Here is a 20,545-nt window from a genome sequence, read left to right as displayed (position 1 = left end):
GAACTAGTTAGCATGGAGAGCACATGCTTAGTAGCTGATGCCAGCATGTTGTGTTTTCTCAAAAGTGATAGCTCACCAAGAATATCATGAACAGTATTTGTTATGGCTCTATGATAAAAAAACATATATTACCTAGGTTACTATTATAATTATATGTAAAACTTTTTTTTAAATCTAAAATAACAAATATTACCTAAAACTACGTATTAATACTGTAAAATAATAAAATAGCCACAATTTTAGATAAAAATGCATTTATTTCCAGAAACATAATTTGATTTTTTACTACTGTATAAGCTAGGATACAAATATTTTTTATTCAATAGGCCTAGATTTTCAAAAATATTATTTGTATAAAAGTTCCGGAATTCTAGAGAGATGTTCTGTTTTTAAATTGGGTATACTACTAATAGGTCTTAGCTACCACTACTGAAATAATAAACAAATATTTATAATTTTAGATAAAAATGCATTTATTACCACAAACATAATTTTAATACATACGTATACAAGTTCCTGACTTCTAGAGACATTTGTCTTTTAAATGTTGTATGTATACTACACCAGACTATAGGTTAGTGGTGAACAAACTCATACATGTATTAGGTGCATGACTTGAGTAAACAAAGTGCAGACTAAAGATTAAAATCTTGATATTAAAAGGACTAGTATTATCAGGGAGGTATACCTCCCTGGTATCATATTATGAAAATCAGTGAACATCCTTCAAAGTAATGTTTATAAGTTAGTTTAACCATTACACGGAGCAGCAACAAACTCTATGGTTTAAGCATAAACCTTTCACATAGGTAAATCACTGCATGTAATTGCCTTTGTTTAAATTGGCTACAATTGTCCATTAATTCATAAAGAAGACTACTTGACTGTACTTATTCAAACAGTATCAATTCGTTTTATAATAAATAAAATAGATATTATTTCTAAGCTTAACAACTGTAGCAGATAATGGTTTAATACTTGATTACTGAATAAAAAACTCAAAAGAGTTTGTTAGTAGTAGACTATTGACTGTTTCTGCATGACCTTCATGTACACATTTCTCATTCACTAAACTGGTTCCGCAAGTGAATTGAATTCTCAGTGAAATTGTATCCTCATGCAATAAAATCTAATGGTCGATTAAAACCTCCTTTTCTGTTCATATATTGCCTGTTGGTTAGGGTTAGACCTTTCACATAGGTAAATAACTGCATGTAAGTATCCTCATGCAATAAAATCTAATGGTCGATTAAAACCTCCTCTTCTGTTCATATATTGCCTGTTGGTTAAAAAGTTTAACAATGTTAAATAGTGCCATAGAAATGAAAAATAAATATATAAACATCAATAAAATGCCACAGGATGACACACTAAACGGATGTTTAGTCAGGCAGAAGATTGGTTTAATGTTTGGTATACCATGCACTTTCTATAGCAACATCGTTTCAAATTGCAGTGGCTAGGTGTGTCACCAAAAGGCACTAATTTTTCTGTCCACAAAGACAGGGGATGAGATGGAGCAGTGCTAACTCTCAACTATTCTATTCTGTCCTGGGCTCTTTAAACTTTTTTTTTTGTTTTGTGTGGGTTCGTTCCACTTTTATTATAGGGCTCTTTAAACTTCTCAAAAATGTAAGTTCTTATCCGAGAAAATAAATGTTGCAATGCTACTGACTTAACTGCTCGCCCACTCGACTCCAAAAAATAGCTCCAATAAACAAACAAATAATATTGTACACTTGCCTGTAGCGTCTGTTTACTTTAATAGTTGAAGCTGATGCATTGTTAGAACCAGGAACATGTTGGCCCTAAGAAATTAATGTGAGCTGTTATAATTTTAGCATAATTTCTGGATACTGTAGGTAACCTCATCTTACCCATTGATTCTGATTTTGTAATCCTTGTTTTTTTCTAATTTTCTTTCCACAACAAGACCCGACATCCAAATGTTTTTACGAATCGGTCAATGTTTGTTTAGGATTTATTTTGTATCAAAGAAGATATACAAAAGCTTTTTGTTATGTAAACATACTTGTATGCATTACCATGTTAGCTAAAAGAGCTACAGTGGACTGGTGCATTGGAGCCTTACAATACACATTAAATATACCATTTGCATGGTGTTTGCTTGTACAGCATATTCAATATAAATTACCTTAGTTGTGTCAAAGTTGCAAAATCCCATTAATTTCATCATATCATTGTCTTCTTCGGTAACTGGTACTAAATGTAAAAATAAAACAATGACTTTAATAGCAATATTGATTATTTACATTTAAATAATAAACAGCATAACTTTGGTTAACAGTACAATAAGCCTGTCACAAGACAGTCTATTATGATAATGACCAATCCACTGTGCTACTTTAGATTTGACCATGGAGAAAAAAAAAGACACACACAAATATATATATATTTTTTCCCGGAGAAATCTTATGTAGGAGAATTTTACAGTAGGCGGAGGTATGCACTCTCCAAGTGGCTTTCTAGTTCATCATGCAAACGTTTAAACAACATCATTATAATTAAATCAAATTAAACTATAAACATATGAATTACAGCTACTGTTTGTAAGCATTAAGGATGTTGGATATGTGAAGTATACTTACCATCTAGTTTATCCTTAGGCTTTGGGCCTGATGGACCACTTGTGTCTTTAATTCCTTTACTATGGGTAGGTGATCTATGAACAAATATATAATAAATGTCAAGTAGACATTATGTTAATACTAAAATGAATAAATCAAAACTTGCTATCAAACGAGAGTACAGTATGTCTACCACCACATCAGTGTAATGTGGTCAAGGACCACACAGTGGTCTAAATTGTACTTGTAGGTCATTAAATTATACTGTACCTTGACCTGGAATGACTTCTATTGTATTGCCTTCTTGGTGACCTTGAATGTGACCTGTAGTAAAAGTTACAAAGACATTTTTATAATGTCAAATTATAAGTCGTAATTATTACAGGGGTGATACTACTGTAAAATTATTTATAGTCAGAGCGCCCTCTATTGTTGAAATAAAACATTTTTTCCAAAACTTGAAGGTGCCTAAATCTGTCTTCACTGTTAATAAACTAATATTTGATGTACAAAAAGATTAACAACAAACTGTGCTGTTGGTAGCTTTGGCTTCATATCTCTAAATGTATTTTTTCAGTCCCAATTCACCTCCCTGGTCCCAACCTGTTGTCTACAGAAACCAACCTTCTTCGTCTTGGGGATATAGACCTAAAAAAGGGCAAAAGTAAAATGAATTTAATTTTGTGGTAAATTATAGATTGTATGTTTGTATGGTAAATGTAAAAAATATTACTGTAATTTGTTATTTCCTTACCGTCTATAATGTTTGGGGGATCTACTTCGAGACCTTTGAACATCTTGATGTGTAGAAAAAAAATATCATCATCAAATTAATAAGAATGTTGATGAAAGGTGATATCGGAATATAGATTTAATACAATCGCTAAACAATTTTCAAGGTATGTAGTATTTTTTAAACAAAAACAATAGGCCTAACCGTATAATAATAATTTCAATTAATTCATAGATTACCTTTTCGTCTTCGGTGTCTTTCCCTAGATGTAGATCTCCTCCTAACTGCAAAAAAATAAACAAACAAACTAAACAAAAAAGATTATAAAAACTATGCCATTCCATCAATCATCATGATCTTAATAAAATAAAAAATTACTGTATTACTATTAATAGGCTATATTAATGAATGTACAAAAAATATGATAATAATGACAAATGTACACTGACTCAGCATCCGTACACACTCTCCGACACTGTTCTTTTCTGTGTACAGAGATTAGTTAGACTCTAGTCTGTCTTTAGGTTACTCAGGCTTAGCAAGAATTATCTATCTAGGCGGCCTAGGCTACTCTTCCTCTCTAGGCCTACCGAGTACTGAACTAAGCCTAACCTCCTAGCGTGACAGACAGGGCCGACGACAGTCATCATCTCATTCATCATAATAATTAATAACATAAGACAAGGCCTCCTAGCCTAGAGACTTGATTACCTCTTCTTCCATGAGGCGAACGAGATCTACTTCGACTTCGTCCCATCATATAACGACTGTAATAAATTAGTTACAGTAATATATCTAAGTGCTATTTTTCGTTATTTATGTTTTTTTCAGCTCGTCGGTTTCTGTATTATTTACACTCTTTTCTGCGCTTTACATTATCTACCGCCACCAACGACGACGACGTAAAATCAATCCTCGTTCAAAATGTATTGATACCAAAGATCATTGTCAATTATTTTGTTGACAACGACGCGTTATTTAAATATAATTTAAATAATAATTTTATCTATTTAAAAAGAAAAAGAGTATCATAGACAAATATTTTAAAAAAATACAATACATAAATATAAAAAAAATATAATTCAATAAAATTAACTATGAATGACCTATTTGTAATAAGTCTGGCAAAACCATGTGCAGCCTCCGTGGCCTAATGGATAAGGCATCGGCCTCCTAAGCCGGGGATTGCGGGTTCGAGTCCCGTCGGAGGTGTTTTTATTTTTTCTTAAAACAAAATTTATTTTTTTAAATATCAATATTGCATAATTAAACGAGTAAACACTCACAGTAATTATTTTTTTAAAATTAATTTGCCTAAATTATAAAGTCTATTATAACTTTTTTGTTTATTTGTGCTTAATTTTGGGATTTCCAAAATGTAATTACAATTAATAATATAATTAGAATAAAATAATAAGAATATTAGACTGCATGAATTGGCAAGGCTCGAGCATTGAATGCAAACTTTTCTTTTACATACTTATATTATAATTTAATCCGTGGACACACCTTCACTCAAGAAGCGTTCCCCACTGTTTCAAAATTATATATTACATGCTGTCATTTTTTTAGGTAAACGATAGCAGATAATGCTATACGTACCTCGAAGAATATAGGCTACCTACTACCATTAGGAGTCGCCGAGCTAGATATCTATAATATAGGCTACCTGGGGAGTCTCCGAGCTGGATTCAATAATCTATTATCACGTGTTAGCAAAATTGTAAAAGATTAGGAAGAAGATTATCAAACGATATCTCCTCTAATCTGGAAAGTCAGGTACACAATATTTCCAAGTCAAAGATCCTATTTCCGGTTCTATCCCCGAGGATGAGATCTCATTTTTATATTATAAATTGTTCTGTCATTAAATTGGAATCCTTCTTGGTAGTTAATGTACTATTTCTGGCAATCCATTGTTAATGGGTGGATGAAAGAACAATTTGAAGTCACTGATGATTGAATACATTTAACGGGTTTTTAAACGTTTGAAATCTGGTACGTCATCATCATTTAAATTTAAACATTTTCCCATCGTTTTAACTGAAACACTGTTGTATATAAATTGTCTTTGTCATCGTGTCCATGATCATCGACGGAGCTCTTTTATTCTTTAACAACTTTTTTAATATTAAAACAAATATTTATTTTTCAAATTTCCTCCATGCCACACAATACACAAAAGGCAAGGAAAGTCAAGAGACAAATAACAACAAATGTTACTAAAATTACAACATCTCAATTTTTCGGAATTTAATGCCAGTTAAAATTATTTTTTTTTTAGAAGAATTGGACTGCTTATCTGTTGAGTGAGTACAATCGAACATTAAATAGATCGACGAGACCGGCCCATTTCCCGAAACACATTTTTTGAGAATTAAAAGTGTTTCATATCGGCTATCTCACAATTTTATTGAAACGTGATGTGAAGATTTCCTTTTCTTATTTACCCATCAAATGCGCTAATTCTCAAAACAGAGATAATTTGTTTCCTCTTTACCAGCCATAGAGATAAACACTGATATCTTTTAAAATCAACTACTTTAGATATACATGTTTTGTTACTAGCGAATTCACAAAATATTATTACATTTTATCATGATAATCAAATAATAACAATTGTTCATGTCAATAAGAAAGTTATGTTGACGTTTACCGTATATACTCCAAAATGTATTTCTACTGTTCTCAAAACGAACAGTTTCGGATTTGTTTTATAGAATATATATATAACAAAGATTAAGTTGTCGATAAATATAATAATTATGCTACTAGACGCATTGAGTCAGCTTGCTGCGACGAACAGTAACGCGTTTTGCTCAACCAGAGTGGATTCCATCGCGTTTGGGAATATATTTAATAAGCTACTAGACGTTGAGTCAGCGTGCTGTGATAAACAGTAACGCGTTTTGCTCCACCAGAGTCGATTCCATCGCGTTTGTCAATATATTTAATAAGCTACTAGACGGATTGAGTCAGCGTGCTGCGATTAACAGTAACGCGTTTTGTTCCACCAGCCTGGCTTTCATCGCGTTGGCCTGGCCTCTACATGTGGTCGCTAGACTGAGACAGGCCGTACAGGCCTACCAGTGAAACATTTGGGCAATTTTCTCCAGACCATGTCAACAAACCCCATATTATGGTTTATGATTACCATATAACATAATTCCATCTTCATTATTTGTCTTATATAAAACAGTCTTAACTTATTATAGAATGTGGTATAGGCCATAGCCTACCTATTTTCATTTAATTTCATTAATGTATTAATCCAAAAGGGAAATAGGCCTACCATTAAAAAAAATATAATAAAATACCTATATATAACCTAAAACGTGCCGTATTTGTCTATAATGCGGAGATGTCTATCAGCTTCTTATTTTAGATTAGCTTGAATCCAGCCAGTTATTCCGGGGTAAAGGGTAACACTGGGTAAACCATCTCCGTTTTCACCTCATTAATACATGTATAAATAGAATAGATGGCTCTGGATATAGAAACTTTCTATTTACATCAAATCTCCTATAATAGCATCTTAATAATTTTTATTTAATGAAATACTTTGGATTATCGGATTTATATTTTTGCCGAGATAGGCATTGATTTTTGTTTTATTTGGGTACCCTACCCTACATAGATAGGTGATCGGGGTGGATATACAGACAGTCGGCCATCCAACTATCCACAAATTGAAAATATAAAAAATAACATTGTTATTAGATAACAGTAAATAAAGAAAAAAAGATTCGAGTTCAATATATATATCTTTTTTTATTTTATTTTCATCTTGTGTATACATAATATGAAACATTGTTTTCTTCGGTTATTCAACATAAATACTCTCGATTTAAAACCGATATTGCACGTGACCCTCTTCACTACAGTAATAAAAATACAGGCATAGGCCCAATAATATTAGGATATTTTTTATTGGCGGTAGTCAGTCAGCCGACTCGAGACCTAGTCCAAATGTCATGCCATTACACCAGATTCTCGCCGTTCAAATTTGATAAAATACTGATCCCACTGTACTTGAACGCATCACAAGAACGCAGTGCGCACCGCAAGCAATATTTTGACCAATGACAAGCAATAGTTAATCCATCGCTTGTGATTGGCCAAACGTTGCGCCGCGTTCTAGTGGTAACCAAGCATACGAGGCAGCAAGGCCGGCCCTACACCGATACGTATTTAAAAAATACACATAGGCCCTACTTGCTATCTAAGACTCAAAGGACATCCACCGAAACTAAATGAATGCTAATTTTATGCATACTAATTGGACGGTGTCTTTGAATCAACGTTTTAAAAAATTCTACATTAAATTATTAACAGCAGATTCTGTTATACATATACATATTTTTTATATACACTTATTTTAACTTAATATAAATAATGAGTTGCTTTGTACATTATGTTGTAGGCCCATAAAGCAGTTCGACTTTTCGTCAAGGTATCGAACTAATATTTATAAATAATTATAAATACATTAGGTAATATTTTACAAAATAAATACAATGTAATAAATATGCAACATGATACTAGTATCACGTGATTGAATTAGTGAGGAAATAAAAAGTATTCTAGATACTTCGTTCTATTGTGATTAAACACACAATGTTGTCTTAATTCTATTGTGCTTTGTCATTACAATGTTCTTCTTTCTATTGTATTTTAACATACAATGTTGTCCCGTTTCATGTGTTTAAACCTACAACGTTGTGTTTTAATCATTAATTTGTTTTTATTTTCATGGAGGGATTATAATGATATCAAGATGACAGTGCTCGTAATGATAACATTCGTAATATAGCAGGTTAGTGGTCTAAATACATTTTCCATTTTAGGTCGGTTTGAAACTGTACATATACACACTACTATAGGCAATGCCATCAAGACGTATGCCTACTATATACGTAATGTATTGAATACAAATAAATACTTTACATTTTCTAAAACCTGTATCTTTTCCCACGGCCATTATGAAAGAATAATTGGAAATGACTTCGGTCAAGTCAGTTGATAGTTTTCAGGCTGTATTGGCTTTAACTGAGGTTTAAGATTGAAGGAGGGTAACTATACTGATGTTCAGATTAGCTCAGCGTATACAGTATTATACAGTAGTAGGGCTACTATTGGATCAGCGTATATTATACAGTAGTAGGGCTACTATTGGCTCAGCGTATATTATACAGTAGTAGGGCTACTATTGATTAGTATGTAGAAATGTTCTGCCGTAGTCTTATTTCGCCCGTATCCGTCGATAAGTTATAGCACATTTCAAGCGTATCTTTATAAGAACTACCGTAGTAAGACTGTAGACGGGATTGTCTTCTGTTCGTTAGTTATTATATCACCAGTGACACACTGACAGTACAGCAGTATGTGTGTATGTGCGTGTCGTCGGTCTTGTGTCCGCACGGCACTGGCGACACCACCGGGGCCGTGTTACCTTCTTCGTTGAATCCATACGTTTAATGCTATTTCTCATGGCTTAGTAAAGTCATATATAAAGTTTCCAGGTCTTACTTCACAGTCACATGAATAGCGCCAATCATAATGAGCATATTCCCAGTCATCTTGTTCAATCTCTGATTCGTATAAGTGCGTAGGACGAGGTCCAACTTTTAGTCTTCTTAACTCAATACGTTTCGTTCGCTGTTTACAACGACCAAAGCCTAAAACATAAGAAAACATTAATCAAATTGACATAACATTCTTTATAGTTACAAGTAGGCCTATGTTTTAACCACTAAAATTTGAATTGTATTTAACATTTTACATTGATTCCAAAGTCGAATGAAAAACCTCTAATTTGGTTCCCACTAAGACGTTATTACGTAAGCGTAGCGCAATTATTTGACCATTCATCGCTTGTGATTGATCAACTCGCTTGCGTTGCGTTTACGTAATAATTAACGACCAGGACATACGCCCAGAAACCGAGACTATACATCACATTTTAATCCCTTCATATTAATATGAATGCCTACCTCTAAGACATGAATTTGTTTCGTCATCTCTTACGACATGATTTCCCGATGGAAGACATATTGTTTCATGTATTTCTCTGGGAATAGTTCCTTCAGGAAAAGTAGTTTTAGCTGTACATATTGTGCATAGTGGGTATACACGATGGTCGTCATATGACGTGCGTCGACTTTCTCGGCATGCATTTGCATCTCTCGACCAATTGGTTACACCTAAACAGATAACAGTTAGAAGTTAAACTGGATACATTTTTACACAGATTTCTGACACCCTCAATAGGCCAATTTTTTAAAATAACAAATAAATAAATAATAAACAATAAATATGTAACAAATAAATGTGTTGATGACAACACGGTGACATCATGCCCTGTTTATGCGTGACTATATTGCTTCCGAATATATGGGCGGTACCGGAGGTAGTTCAATGATTCTTTCTATAATAAATTTTTAACGTAGATATCCTTCTATCTACTGAGAAGCTAATAGTAATCCTAATGATATTAAATATTTGTAAGAATGATTGAATTACCTTGATTCATTGGTGGTTTGAATTGTTCGTTTATATATGTACTGTTAGTGCTATTAGAGTTTTCAGTTTGTAATGTCTCAGTGGTTTCTATAAAAGTAGTAAAATCTTCCTTCTTTTCTTTATTCTTTCTTTGAGAGTGTCTCTGTAAAATAAATATAATACTTTTAAAATAAGTACGATCGAAATGTTATTGATTATTATTATTATTAAGATATTGATGATGCTCCGGATATTCAGTTTACCATTGTTAGGAAGGAATAAATAAACTAGTATATCTCCATCTTCGTGCATAAAGTGTGGTTCACACTATCGACTTGACTCAAAGTAAGTGATTTGACCAATCACAAGCGATGAATTACTCGAATTGTCGCTTGTCATTGGTCAATTGCGTTTCGCTTACGTCCTTGTCCAAATAGTGGGAACCAAGCTTAACAGGCGAAAGTATGGGTGGAAAGATAACCTTTGTGTGCACAGTGTACTCGACTTACCATGGCACGCACACAAAATCGATTTAACATAAGTTTAAATAAAATACATAATAATTACCAATTTACGTAAGATACTCCCTCTGTGCTCCTCCGCCTCTGGATTCCTATGAGATCGTTTTAAGCGTAACCGCGTGACGTCAGATGAGTACTCTAATAACGTTACGTCTTGAAATGTTTCATCCTCTAAAAGTGTTCTACTTGTTGCCTATAACAAACATAATTAACATTAAAACATAAAAGAAAGTGCTAACTATTTTTCTATGGAAAGAATTTTTACAAGTAATAAATAAAGTTGACGGCAATCAATAATCCATAGAGTAGGGTGAGACCTTTTGCCTTGTTTGTGTGTTAGGTACAGGACAAATTACGAAAGGTTTACCGTTAAATAACCCCCATAACTATTGAGTAGGGTGAGACCTTTTGCCTTGTTTATGTGTTATGTACAGGACAAATTACGAAAGGTTTACCGTTAAATAACCCCCATAACTATTAAGTAGGGTGAAACCTTTTATCTTGTTTGTGTGTTAGGTACAGGACAAATTACTAAAGGTTTACCGTTAAATAATCCCCATAACTATTAGAAACAAATTAACTAATTGATTATAACTTACCGATTTTATATTGTCACCGTTTTTGCCCTTCAGGCGCAATAATATGGATTCTACAAAAGAAATACATAAATGACATAAAACATGATGAAAAAGTATATAATTAAACTTGTGTACCCTGTATCAAGAATGTTAACAAACACCACATAATTAAGTACGTGTAGTATTCATAAAATGCCATGATTAGCTGGTGAAAGGGACCAACAAACACCACATAATTAAGTACGTGTAGTATTCATAAAATGCCATGATTAGCTGGTGAAAGGGACCAACAAACACCACATAATTAAGTACGTGTAGTATTCATAAAATGCCATGATTAGCTGGTGAAAGGGACCAACAAACACCACATAATTAAGTACGTGTAGTATTCATAAAATGCCATGATTAGCTGGTGAAAGGGACCATGGCTTCTTCCAATTGCAATCAAGCCATAGGCTAACAATACATTATTTAATGTCATGGGTTATAATAATAACAACGGACTATGTCCCAGTAATTTTTGTCTTATTTATCCTTTTGTATAGGTTCTAGAAAACTTGGCTTTAATAATATATGGGTTCACAGTTATTTGTAGTCTAACGTTTTACACGGTGCATGTTCGGCTTATTATAAGTAAACATATTGTAAGTAGTCTGCAGGTTATGAGAATAATAAGTTACCTGGTATATGGGCACTATGTGACACAAGATTGCACCACATCATCATGTTGATACAAACAAATAATAATCTTGATAACATCTGAAAAACAATCAAATTAACAAGAATACGTGATAACATCTGAAAAACTATAAAATTAACAAGAATACGTGATAAAACAAACAAGTTAGACTATCAATTGATTTACAAGCGACACATTGTTTTGCATTCATTTATGAACCACATTGAAATAATATTATAAATATTTATATCCTAATTACTATGTAAATTAGATAGATGTTAACACATTGTTTAACAATAACCTGAAATTGGTTTAAAATCCCTGTGTACAGAATTCGTTAAAAACCTAATGCAACAATATGTTATCAGAGTTTTATGGATTATGTGGGTGGGGGGGGGGGGGGGACACCAGGATAGGAAACTTTTACAAAGACCGGCTGGTATAAACGAACTGAGGTTGTTTATTTACAATCAAAATCACCGACGTCATGATCCATCCGCGTCATTCATAATCAAACAATTAACCAAATTAATTAGTAAATCGATTAGAAATTATTACTTTTACTGTGGTTATGTGAGTTCCGTGTTTAACAACATCGCATAATACGTTGTCGTAACTTCGCGGTCAAAACATGAATCCGTTGGGAAGGATATTTTTACCCATGTAAACAAATCCTATTTATCCCAGACCACCTAGCAAACTTGTACCAGAGTATCATTATGGCAATAATATAGTAGCACGAAAGAAAGCAATTTAAAGGATCCACTGGGACTTGAACCTGGCACAATTAAGTGAAGGAAGGCGGAAGGTTCTACCTCCACGGTCTTACCGACCGGAGAGTGTCTCAATTAGTAGCTAGTCTCGGAACAACAACAGTTACGCAACGATTTTATTTACGTCTTCTTGCGGTTAAGTTTGTAAAAAAATAAATAAATGGATTTAATGTATGTAACTATAATATCTATGCCTGTGGAGTTTTTTCGTGAGAGTATTTAATTGCGATAGGCCTGGTATCCTGGATGCGATGTCATTGTTGTGACTAGAGCTAGTACAGATTTCCGTTACATAATATCCTATTCCTACTTTTTTGACAGAAACAAATTAATATAATTAATTAAGCCATAAAACGAATAAAAAATGGAAGAAACAAAATATAATATTTCAATGAACGGACATAGAAATGAAAACAACTGTATAGGCCTATTTCATAATATTCAAGCCTGATGTGATTATGGCACATTTAACTAATTCGCATTAAATGTTATTTTAGGCGATAGTATCGGTATATATGCGGTAAGGTGTTGGTCATTACGAATTGGTAATTAGATTATTCACCAATGTCGATTACCATAACGAATGCAAGTTTGTGTACGTACATTCGGCAATGTGTAAAAGATTTGATCAACACCTTGCATCATTCTATATTAATTTACATCGGGGAAGAGAAACACATATTTCGACAATATTTTGTAAACGTTTGACTTTCTACACGTCTGCCATGGATCGTGGGAGTCGGATAGTATCGTAAACAATTTTATCAGTAACTTCTACCGGAGAGATTTCTTTTAAGAACTCTTAAAAACAGGAAGGTACATGGGATATACAAGCCCATGGGTTAACAGGTTTGGTTAAGTAGATAACCCGATCTCTTTGGCAAATCCAGAAATGTTAAATAGGGAGAGAAGAGGGAGGGGTGCTACATGCCTATGCTAAAATAATACCGGTATCAACTGAGCAACAATGTACGATTTTCATCTAACCCTATCGTAATCAGTTATAGGACTTAAAAAATACTGAATTCGATATAACACCGGTGTAAATTGCTTCACTCAATTAATAATTATTATAATAATTATTGAGAAATTAACCACCCTTCTCTATCTTTCTGTGAGTTTATCATGATGATCACTTTGACAAAGTCATCTTTATTGATAAGTCTAGGCCTCTACTTTATAAAATCCTAGCCTGGAAGGAACTGTTGTTCAAGTTGTGTGTTTTAATTTGGGACTTTAACATCATCCCATGTTTTAACTAAGAACTAACTTTATCCTATCTGATCAACATATTGAAAAATCTGATAAGAAAATACGTGTGGAGGATATGAACAAACATTATAGTAGGCCTATGTATTCACAAATTATTTGTGGTTAAAAAATGAAAGAAAAAAAACTAAAACTCACCTTATTAAGAAAACTTGAGATACAATATAATATAAAAACAAAATATGCCTTCAACCGCTCACCTCTCACTGTCAAATGAGACTTGAAGTATTCATCGGTAAAAATAGCCTTTTATATTCACCGCGTTCAACCAATGACGTAGCGTGTATAACGGAAGCCCATTCTTAAGTTGCCAATCGTAGCTAGAGTACTACTGTACAGTTGCTCACTTATCCGTGTGGGTAAGACGACCTGTTGTATACGGAACTTGCCGCCGCCGAAACCACTTGCCGTTTGCACTCGACTTGCACTGCACTTAGACCGATATTCTTTACTGGTCTGATCGCAAATCTCTGTTTGAACACTGAATACCATCCTTCAAGCTGGTGTATGATCCGAAATTCCACCCCCATCCCACCCTCCAAAACGACACATATTCCCGCCGGCAATAATAATGTCACAGAAGAGCAGCAAGAGGAAGAATTAAATTCACATTTGCCTTACACATTAATTTATATAGCCATGTATTTATTTTGTAATTATTGCTATTCTATTCATTTTAGCCAGGCCTATATAAGGTTATTTAGCAACCTGTCAAGAACCGCCCATTACCATATACTGTAGCACCTCTGACAATACCCTAATTTAGTGTACCTGGAAAATACTAATTCTGAATCTGATCTAAAATTGGAAATATTGATTTAATAGTATAGTATTCCTTATTTAGAAAATTCATTTCAATGTATATATCATGTGATTTAACCTATCTTTAAGATTGTAATTGTAATTATTTATTTTAATACTATAAGGTATTTTAATGCGTGGGCCAACGTTGTTTGTATAGTGGGTGTAGACAACTGGTGGAATGGGGTCAAACATTGAAAAAATGGGCCTAGATCTGCTTCAGGACCAAAAACATGTATGCCTACTAGGTTGTTGCAATTATGATTGTATTGAATTTATAAAATAAGGAACCAGAGGACGTAAATGAGTTCATGCTAACTATAATACCGCCTTTCAAATGAGAATGCGTAGCCGTTACTAGCATATTGCGAGGCCCTTCATACGTAGTAGAACTTTTTGTCACCACGCATACTAGCATCATAAAAACATACACTAAACCATCATAAAAGCATCATTTCCAATACATAGTAGGAATACGTGCACACCGCTCCTCCACCACACAACATCACAATGCTATCAAAATAGACCATTAACAAGAAATCCTTAAGAGATACAACTTTCACTAATATCACAACCTAGACTAAAATTAATTATCATTATTAACACCGCAACCACACACTAGACACCAGCATATACCACCAAATTCATCTTCAACCTCGTTATAACTTATATCTTCAAAATAATTCAAACTCATTCTTCCTCACCATATCAACACGATCACGGATCGCTAACAAAAACAGATACTAAAGCTGATAAATATTTACAAAAAGGACGACAAATGTTATCTACAAAGCAATTATTTGTTTTTAAATTGTCAAATATAGCATCTTACTATTGTAAGTGTTTGGGTGGGTTCGTTGTACGTAACTTTAATGGTGGAATCAAAACAATCCCACCGTAAATAATGAATCTGCTAAAACATCATCAATGCTAGTAATAGATTAAGGATCTAGGTATAGGAAAGCGAATATGAGTAACTAGGGACAGGAAGAAACCACTATGGAATGTTAAAAACTGGAGTAGGGAGAAATAGTGATACAGGGGCAAGAGTGTTACACTATCAACAACATTTTCATTTGTTTCAAACCTGTTAGTGGCGGTAATTATCGCTGTTTGTTTCGATTGAATAAAATAACAAATAACAATTTAGTAAGAAAAATTAAAGTAAGCTAAAGGTTATTTTTATCCCAAATCCAGATTTCCGGGCCAGCTATTGTAAAAATCGATAATAAGGCGATGTTGTTTGACGCCGTCCATGTGACATCACAATGCACTACACTGTAGTACAGGGCGTCCCCGGTGACTCTTGTTACGTCTATACAGTTTTTAATATAATATGAGCTTCAAATAATACAAGTATTTATTATATACAGGTTCATACATAGTCTATGGTGTTATAGTTTAAAAGTGTGTTACAACAGGATGAAAGAAAGAGCCTGAGAAGAGTACGTGAGAAAGTGCACGCGACAAGAATCAACTCTTTGTTGTCACTCTTTACTTATTTACTCCACCCCGACAACAACCACACATTAATGACACCATAAACCATATTTCATAATAATTATGCATTTAGATTTATAATTTCGTTTTGTGGGTATTATTTATTTAAATATTAAATAGATAAAACAATTTGTTTAATTTTTGGAAAAAGGGACACGGCTTAAATCATACTATAGTACATGTTATAAACGTCATATACATTTTAGTTACAGTATTTGGGACTTCATTTGTAATAATCCGGAAGGAAATGAACCCGTAGGGCTATGTCATTTATTATGATTACGATTATATAAGGCAAAATCACAGTATCATTATTGTTGTTATTAATATAATGTCCTTGTTTTTTGATGATGTCTTTGTTTTTATTTTAATTAAAGGAATAATCATTGATCATTATGATATAGGTAATTCTACTGTCGTCATAAACACACGATTGTCTATAGCAACGACCACTTAAGTTAAGAATTACCCGAATTATAGTATATAGGAAATTTATGAAATATGTAATTACTTTTGGAGTTTTATCGAACACAGTTGTGTGACAAACTGGTTTAAATCGTATGTATGTGCACCATGACTGTGACAACATTTTGGAAATAGCAGCCGGATAACAGGCCTGAATTATTCATTTAAGTTTAAGCTCAAAATCTTTGCAACTAAGCACATAAGAATGGTGAAATCGGACAGATCAATCATTCTTTTTAAATAGGAATGAATCGATTACAGAGGAAGTACTATACTATGCGTGGAAGAGAAGAGTTGTGGAAGGTGTATATGGGAGAGTTGTGGAAGGTGTATGGGAGAGTTGTGGAAGGTGTATGGGAGAGTTGTGGAAGGTGAAGGAGAGGGTGGGGGGGGGGGGGGAGATGTAATATGTATATGAGGAAGGGAAGTGTGATGTGCTTCTATGGTGGTATGTATTGAAAGGAAGGATGATATAATACGAGTGGAGGAAAGTCGATGTACTATCTGTATGTATACGTGGAACTATCGGTATGTTTGCAAAGAAGGGAGGGGGAGGGGTAGGGATGTACTATGTGTGGAGTGGAGGGTGGAGAAGATTGCTGTAATAGTTTTACAAATGTCTGTTTTTAATTATCATCCATTTCTCAAAATGTGATTGGCTAAGAATGATTCGCCCCTTCCATTTAATCATGGCATACTGTAAAATACTGGATATAAACCAATGTTACAGTAATTATATCTTGGGAGTATTGTCATGGCTTTTTTTTGCGCAGTCTCACAACACAATTAGCAGCAAAGCATTACTTATAATATTATACGGCTTTTCTATACCTACCGGATATTCTGGGGCTTCATAACTTTCTACCGTATATTTAGGCCTATTAATAGGCCTAGTTTGCACTACATATTGTATAGATGGATACAAATATTTCCAACAACTCCCACGTATACGGAATACTATAGAAGACACATTATATATAGCAATCTTGTATTCAATCAGAAGAAACCATTTTGTGTACATAACGGAGGCATGGATTTACAGTAACAATAAATTAATTCTTTGTTAAAAGTGAATGAATTAAGCTATACTATTTGAAATACAATCAAATACAACTATTGGCAGGCCTACCTAAATACACCCCCTTAGTAAAATGAATTCGTCCTTTAAAGTTGCAGGCGCAAAAATATGGAACAGTTTACCAATTAATATTAAATCGGCACCAACAATTACGTCCTTTAAGGCTAGATACAAATCTCATTTCTGTTCATAAAAACTGTATTATATTTAATTAAGTTTCTCTTTTGTATATTTTGATTAAGACAGGACCACAATGTAAAACAGATACACTGTTATCTGATTGTTTTATCCTGTATAAATATTATTTATTATTATTATTATTATTATTATTATTATTATTGGTGTTATTATTATTATTATTATTAACAATTTGTCATTGAATGGATTGTCATCTATTCGGGACAGTGTACATACGATTAAAATTTAGCAATATTATTATTATTATTATTAACAATTTGTCATTGAATGGATTGTCATCAATTCGGGACAGTGTACATACGATTAAAATTTAGCAATATTATTATTATTATTATTAACAATTTGTCATTGAATGGATTGCCATCAAATCGGGACAGTGTACATACAATTACAATTTAGCAATGCGCCTAAATAAATAAATAAAATAATGTGTGTATTTGTAAACCACCGGAGTGAGTGAATCTGGAGTGAAAAAATCGTTCCAAAATAATACGGTTACAAATTGATCAACAAATATTTACTACTGTGGTAAACATACGTGATAAACTATTTACACTTCAGATTCGCATTACTAAAACAATTACATATACTCGACAAATTCCGCCATTGACGTTAACATTTTCAGCGTGCAATTCAATTATAAATAATGAACATAAACGGGTATGGGACCACGATAAAAAATAACACCACGGACCGACAAAAAAAAGCTAAATATTTATTTGGCAATGTAAACCCACCTACTTGTATCTTTGGTAAATAGTTAAATAAAATTAAAACTTTTATTATGAAAAGACGTATGAGATGCAACGCAACGACGTATAAGGTGCGACGCAACGACGTATCAGGCGCAAAGCAACGGCGCATAATAATAATAATACCAGATTTATATAGCGCCCTTTTCATGAGTAATCATGCTCAAAGGCGCTTTACAAGCATTATTACCCCAGTATTTTTTGGGATCAAACACGTATGGAAACATACTCCCATAATGCAGCCGGTAACCAGCGCAGTTGTGTCTAGATCTAACTGGGTACCCATTTATACACCTGGGGGTGGAGAGAGGCAACGTAAGTAAAGTACCTTGCCTACGGATACAAGCAATGCGGCGAGAGTTGGATTCGAACCTAGGTCTGACGATCGGTAGTCCAACGTCCAACACAATGCGCCACACGCCCTCACACATAAGGCGCGGCGCAACGCAACGACGTATGAGGCGCAACCACTGGGCGCAACGCAACGACGTATGAGGCGCAACCCAACGACGTATTGGGCGCAACGCAACGATGTATGTGGCGCAACGCAACTACGTATGAGGCGCACCTACGTATGAGGCGCAAAGACGTATGAGGCGCAAAGACGTATGAGGCGCAACGACGTATGAGACGCAACGCAACGACAATTAAGTTGAGCAATTTGCGATAGTTTGGATGGTACATCACGTCGTGATCTGATAGATTACGGTGTGGTTACGTCATTACGGTACGTCAAAGTGTGAAACAAGTTTGTGCCGTTTGCAAAAAAAGGTGGGCTGTGAGTATTAGTATTAGTGAAAGAAATATGTTTGTTTTAAAATCATAATACTACAATGCTATATTTTTTTAATTCACGTTATTAAAAAAACTTCTTTATATTTATATTAGATTATTTCCGGCGGAACTTCGAAAAAAATACGGCCTGTTTGACTATCAAATATCATAAATGAAGTTTGCAAGTTATTGTTAAAACACATAACAGGAACTTCACTGTAACACAAGTCGCTTTCTATTATAATATAGTTTAAATTTGTGTTTTTATTACTTTGGTTGGTATAAAAGATACTATTGTCATTAACGTCATCACAGAGTGAGTTAGCAAAAACTGATTAATTACGAATGTGTGTAAGCTGTATTTAAACATCAATACAAAACAAGCAACAGTGTGAAACGGATACCTGCTGCTGGACGTGTTACTATAAAAATAGAACAGTCCATCATGTTTCACAACAAATATTAACAAAGTAATTAAGATAATTTAATTAAAATTCTTTGCTCGTATACCAGGTGTGAACCCATACAATATGGTTTCAGTGATTATCACATTTGAAGTGGTTTACGGAAATCGTGTTTAGTATTATATAAACTTAATTTGTGTAGATGTGGGGGCGGCATATTAATCATTCCTTTATCGTCTAGCGTACAAACACACATCTGGGTTGTTGTTGTGGTCATAGACCTAAATCCACACTTCAATGCAAGGCCAATTGTTGTGCTCTCAGAATTATGGTAACGAAAACTACAGTAATAATTAGGAGGAGGGAGAGCCTATAATTTTAGAAAGAGCCTTCACGCGAGGTAGAACATTTCTATAAATATTGTTCCATACGCTTCAATTTCCATTTAGGTCGACCATGGAGAAATATATTTCTCCATTGGTCGACCCTTTTACGCGAAGCACACATTGGTTTATTGACATTTTGGTTAATTCCAAATATTAATGAGATAATCACCACCGTTACGTCACCTCGTTATTGTCTGCGGTAGATGAGGTTGGTTCCAGGTCCGGTATAACATTTCAGACATGGACGCAGTCTTTACATTCGTACACATTGAGTAGTATTTGCGTAAATTATTGACAAAACTGTTACGTTCGTATGAGATAAAATAACATTGTTGTCGCAAGCTAAATATGTGCGTATACTTGACACCACACGACCGAGCAAACACCAAACGCGTGGAGGCAGTTTTGTGTTTCTTGGTGACAACGTTTCGTGACGTAACCACACTAATCAAATCCCATTCTTTTTACCCCACTTAGGCTATATTGTTGTTTTTATTTCATTTATGATGAAATTAAAATGTTAAGACGTTAGATTAGGTGAACTG

At 33.9% G+C, this 20,545-nt stretch overlaps 2 protein-coding genes and 1 non-coding gene across 3 annotated transcripts; 1 reads left to right on the top strand and 2 right to left on the bottom strand.

The window, feature by feature from the left end:
• Positions 1 to 407: 407 nt before the first annotated feature.
• Positions 408 to 4,202, bottom strand: LOC140047492 (uncharacterized). Its single transcript, XM_072092536.1, has 9 exons — positions 4,033 to 4,202; positions 3,561 to 3,605; positions 3,343 to 3,385; positions 3,213 to 3,236; positions 2,859 to 2,912; positions 2,610 to 2,683; positions 2,156 to 2,223; positions 1,750 to 1,808; positions 408 to 1,285 (listed from the first exon to the last, which is right to left on the bottom strand). The coding sequence occupies exons 1-9, from the start codon at positions 4,079 to 4,081 to the stop codon at positions 1,225 to 1,227; spliced, it is 477 nt and encodes a 158-aa protein (XP_071948637.1). The 5' UTR covers positions 4,082 to 4,202; the 3' UTR covers positions 408 to 1,224.
• Positions 4,203 to 4,460: 258 nt separating this feature from the next.
• Positions 4,461 to 4,533, top strand: Trnar-ccu (transfer RNA arginine (anticodon CCU)). The gene has a single exon. It is a non-coding gene; the product is annotated as a tRNA-Arg (tRNA).
• A 2,580-nt stretch (positions 4,534 to 7,113) lies between these two features.
• Positions 7,114 to 14,225, bottom strand: LOC140048125 (uncharacterized). The gene is made up of 7 exons (XM_072093160.1): positions 13,781 to 14,225; positions 11,602 to 11,680; positions 10,943 to 10,992; positions 10,390 to 10,536; positions 9,844 to 9,985; positions 9,315 to 9,524; positions 7,114 to 8,999 (listed from the first exon to the last, which is right to left on the bottom strand). Exons 2-7 carry the CDS (start codon positions 11,678 to 11,680, stop codon positions 8,809 to 8,811), a joined length of 819 nt encoding a protein of 272 aa, XP_071949261.1. The 5' UTR covers positions 13,781 to 14,225; the 3' UTR covers positions 7,114 to 8,808.
• Positions 14,226 to 20,545: the final 6,320 nt, after the last annotated feature.

Source organism: Antedon mediterranea, chromosome 4 (genome assembly GCF_964355755.1).
Source record: "Antedon mediterranea chromosome 4, ecAntMedi1.1, whole genome shotgun sequence".
Taxonomy (NCBI): Eukaryota; Metazoa; Echinodermata; class Crinoidea; order Comatulida; family Antedonidae; genus Antedon; species Antedon mediterranea.
This window is presented reverse-complemented; position numbering and strand designations above follow the sequence as displayed.

Excerpts from the sequence above, each read along its gene's own strand:
- LOC140048125 (XM_072093160.1), bottom strand. The coding sequence starts at position 11,680 with ATGTTATCAAGATTATTATTTGTTTGTATCAACATGATGATGTGGTGC. Across the intron at positions 10,993-11,601 it reads ACATAGTGCCCATATACCAG|AATCCATATTATTGCGCCTG; the intron begins GTAACTTATTAT and ends TTTCTTTTGTAG. Across the intron at positions 9,525-9,843 it reads CAAACCACCAATGAATCAAG|GTGTAACCAATTGGTCGAGA; the intron begins GTAATTCAATCA and ends TTATCTGTTTAG.
- LOC140047492 (XM_072092536.1), bottom strand. The coding sequence starts at position 4,081 with ATGATGGGACGAAGTCGAAGTAGATCTCGTTCGCCTCATGGAAGAAGA. Across the intron at positions 2,684-2,858 it reads AGAAGTCATTCCAGGTCAAG|ATCACCTACCCATAGTAAAG; the intron begins GTACAGTATAAT and ends ATTTGTTCATAG. Across the intron at positions 2,224-2,609 it reads GCCTAAGGATAAACTAGATG|TACCAGTTACCGAAGAAGAC; the intron begins GTAAGTATACTT and ends TTTTACATTTAG.